This window comes from Mus caroli, chromosome 14 (assembly GCF_900094665.2).
Source record: "Mus caroli chromosome 14, CAROLI_EIJ_v1.1, whole genome shotgun sequence".
Lineage (NCBI taxonomy): Eukaryota > Metazoa > Chordata > Mammalia > Rodentia > Muridae > Mus > Mus caroli.
In genome coordinates this window covers 54,166,864-54,170,633 of record NC_034583.1, presented here as the reverse complement: position 1 = coordinate 54,170,633, position 3,770 = coordinate 54,166,864, and the positions used below count along the sequence as shown (strand labels likewise).

Genomic DNA, 3,770 nt, shown 5'->3' with positions numbered 1-3,770 from the left:
GGTGGGTAGGGAAGTGGGGGGCGCTATGGGGGACTTTTGGGATAGCATTGGAAATGTAATAGAGGAAAATATGTAATAAAAATATTAAAAATTAAAATAAATAAATAAATAAATAAATCTATTTTCAGAAAAAAAATTATTGTGTTCTTACCTCATCTGACAGATAAGAGCATTTAAATGGCAAATGATTTACCCAAGACCAGGATTATTTTCTATTAAATTTTAAAATAATTTAAAATGTGTTCATTGATACAAACATGATACATGTTGCTCAGATTCACCCTACTCCTCTATCTTTTCCTCTTCCTGTTCTGCTGAGCCCTTCTTCTTCTTCCCAACATTTTTCCGTTTCTCTCTTCCTCCTCCTCACTGATTTGATTTAGCATTGCCAAGGCCAACCTTGCATATATGGAGTGTATATCTTCTGAAGATATACAATGGTATATATGGAGTATCACAATCTGCTGAAGGTTTTACACATGAAAATAGACTCACAGTATGATAAGACGTGTATTTATGTGCACGTGACCATCTAAGCATGAAATTGTCGTGAAGTTCCTGTTACTAGTCATACCATTTATTCGTAAGTAGACAAGGAACTTGTATCTACTTTCGGTGCCTTCTCCTGGAATCTAAGAAGACAGAGGTCAACATGTCACCACATCTTCTTCTTCTTGGATTCCTTCTTCTTCGCCCGACAGCAGATGGTCCAGTCCTCGCAGTATCTGATGGCGTATTCATTAGCTTTGCACTTCATCCTGCAGTGGCGGTGCTTTGAAAAACAGTCCTGATTCTCAAGGAAGCTCCTGGCTTTGAAAAGAGAAGACAAATACATTTCACTGTATTGCTTATTTGCTATTATTTCTTGTGTGTTTGTTTATGGCGGCGGCGGGGGGCGTGGTTGTTATTTTTTAAAGGATTTGTTTTCACTACTTCAAAAATTTGTGTATGGCAGCTTGGTCTTCATGTAGGTTCCTTAACAATTAGAGCAGAGGCTGTCTCTGACTCTGTTGCCTGCCTTTGGCTCCCCCTCCCCTAGCTGGGCTGCCTTGTCTGGCTTCAGTGGGAGAGGATGCACTTAGTCCTGCTGTGACATGGTGTCTTAGGGCAGGTTGGTGCCTAAGGGAGGCTTCCCTTTCTCTGAGAAGGGGAGGAGGTAATGGGAGGAGGGGCTTGTGAGGCTGGGACTAGGAGAAGAGGAGGGAGGGGGCTGCTGTCATGATATAAAGTGAATAAATACATTAATTAATGAAAGAAATTGTGTCTGTCTGTCTGTCTGCCACATTCGTGTGAATGCCCACCAAGTCCAGAAGAGGATGCTGGATTCCCTAGAGCTGGGGTTATAGATGACTGTGAGCCACCTGACATGGGTGCTGTGACTCAAACTCCGAACCTTTGCAAAAACAGTGGCTTAAGTGCTGAGTCACCTCTCCAGTCCCTTTGTTGCTAATTTTTATTTTTAGTGCTAATTTAATTTTAAAAGCTTTACTTGATATATATGAATATTTTGCCTGCATGCATGTTTGTTCACCATGTGCGTGCCTGGTGCCCGCAGAGGCCAGAAGAAGGTGTCAGATCCCCTGGAGCTGGAGTTACAGATGATTGAGATCTGACATGTAGGTTCTGAGAATTGAAGTCAGGTTCCACACAAGAGCAGCTAGGACACCCAACCATCGAGTTATCTCTCCAGCCTAGCCATTGAGCTATCTCTCTAGCTCCTATTACTTATTATTATTTTTGTTTAAAATAGTTCATGATTTAAGAAAAGAATAGCAAACACTCACAGAATATAAGAAAAACAACACTAAAAATGAATGTGAGAGAAAACACAAAGAAGATGAACACAGACAAACGACAATTTCCTCTGGAAAGGGTAGGTTAAGGGGGCAGCCACTGAGAGGGGACAGAATTATTTATTATACATTTCTACCTATGGTGGGGGAAAAAGGCAGGTTAATTCCTGAAGCAAAATTATTTCAAGTGTATTCATAGCAGCTACGTTGTGGGATCAGTCTATGTGCTAGTCCACGGATGTGTGGTTAAAGAAATGGATCAGGGTATGAAGAAGGACAGGAATATGCTGTTTGCAGGAAAGTAAGTGAAAAGACCATGCTAAGCAAAACCTCCAGACCAGAAAGAAAGCACTGAATGCTGCTTCCCCCTTTTTTCCTCCTTTGGAGTTTGAAACAGAATCTCACTATGTGGGCTTGAATGGCTAGGTACTTATCATGTAGCCCAGGTTATCACTGAACTCACAATGCCAATCCTCCTGGCTCAGCCTCTGAAGTGCTTAGATGATAGGTGTGTCACTGTGCCCAGCCTTGCATGGTCTCTGTCATGTGTGGAATCTAGAATAAATGAAACATCTAAGCAGGGTGGAGACGGTCAAAGAAATGAAGCTGGAGGAAAAGATTCAGGAAGGGGAGGACGCGATGCCTGGATGGGGCCCTGGGGCGCACCATTGGAGGCGGCTGAACTCTATCTTTGCTGCTACAGTCCTGTTTTGTCTGGTCACTCTTCTTCAAGATGTCCTATACATAAATATGACCAGGCTAAGCCAGTAGCACTGTCTCCAACTCCCCACCAAGGATTAGTTTGGGGACCTTCCTTGTTGACACAGAGAATGCCTTTCTCTTCACCTGTTATCACTTAAGAGGTGCTACATATTACAGAAGTGGCAGAGGGTTGTGAGTCACCATGTAGATGCTGGGAGTCAAACCAGTGCTCTCAACCACTGAGTCATCTCTTCAGTCCAGTGCAACAGTTTTCAGTAACAGAACGAATGATGAACTCAGGCTGAGACGAACTTGGAAACATTGTTCCGAGTGGAAGAAGCCAGACCGGAGGGCCATAGGTTGTATTGCTGTGTCTATATTCAAGGTCCAGAGTGGGAGAGACCTCCAGGGCATCAGGAGAGGGAGAAGGAAGAATGTCTGGAATGGAGAGTGGCAATGGCTGCATAACTTACAAACATACTGAAAGAGTAAATTATCTCTCAATAAAAATATAAAGCAACACCAATGTTCAGGGAAATTGTTAATTGTGGCTAGTGTGCATTCAAAATGACAAATCATCAGAAGATAATGAAAATCCAGGTAGAGGTATTTGTTATATAATACTGGTAGATTTTTAAATTTAAATTTGGAAGATTAAATTGATGATTTAGCGCATGACTAATAATTAAGGCGAAACTGTTGTTGATTGCCCATCAGACCTCAATGGTAAGACCCTGACAAGGTCATGTGCCTTCATCACAGGACGTAGAAGATCAGGCTGGAACAGTGATGACACGTCTTCCCACTGGCTTGCCCTCACACTGTGGAAAGGTGTTGCAGGCTTCCAGGGAGGGTCGTCACCAACAGTCTCACTCAGCCATAAGCTCAGTGTAAGATGACAATACAGACTGAGCCCCCTGGTGCAATAGCAGCAAGTCTGCCACACAAACAGCCACTTTCAAATGAGATTGGGTCCTGAGTCACAGGAAGATTGGTCCCGTGAACACATCTGGTGCTGCAAACCTGGTCAAAAGCCAGTGGCTCAGGAGGTGGTCAGCCCTAGTGGAAGGCAGCTGCTGTTTTGCTAATGGGCATGGCAGACTCATCAATACCATCAATACCGTCTAAGTAGCTGCTTAGGCCCATAGATCAGTGCTGCTGTCAGAGCCTGGCAAAGAAGATCAGGAATTCAAGGCCCATACCTAAACATGATAAAAGCAATCTACAGCAAACCAGTAGCCAACATCAAAGTAAATGGTGAGAAGCTTGAAGCAA

At 43.2% G+C, this 3,770-nt stretch overlaps 1 protein-coding gene across 1 annotated transcript in view; it reads right to left on the bottom strand.

Annotated features, from left to right (window-relative positions):
* Positions 1 to 498: 498 nt before the first annotated feature.
* The window catches only part of LOC110309920 (beta-defensin 43), an 8,098-nt gene continuing 4,826 nt past the window's right edge, over positions 499 to 3,770 (bottom strand). The window contains exon 2 of the mRNA XM_021182679.1: positions 499 to 810. Coding sequence (XP_021038338.1) covers positions 656 to 810 — 155 coding nt within the window. The 3' untranslated portion in view covers positions 499 to 655. The remainder of the gene's footprint in view (positions 811 to 3,770) is intronic.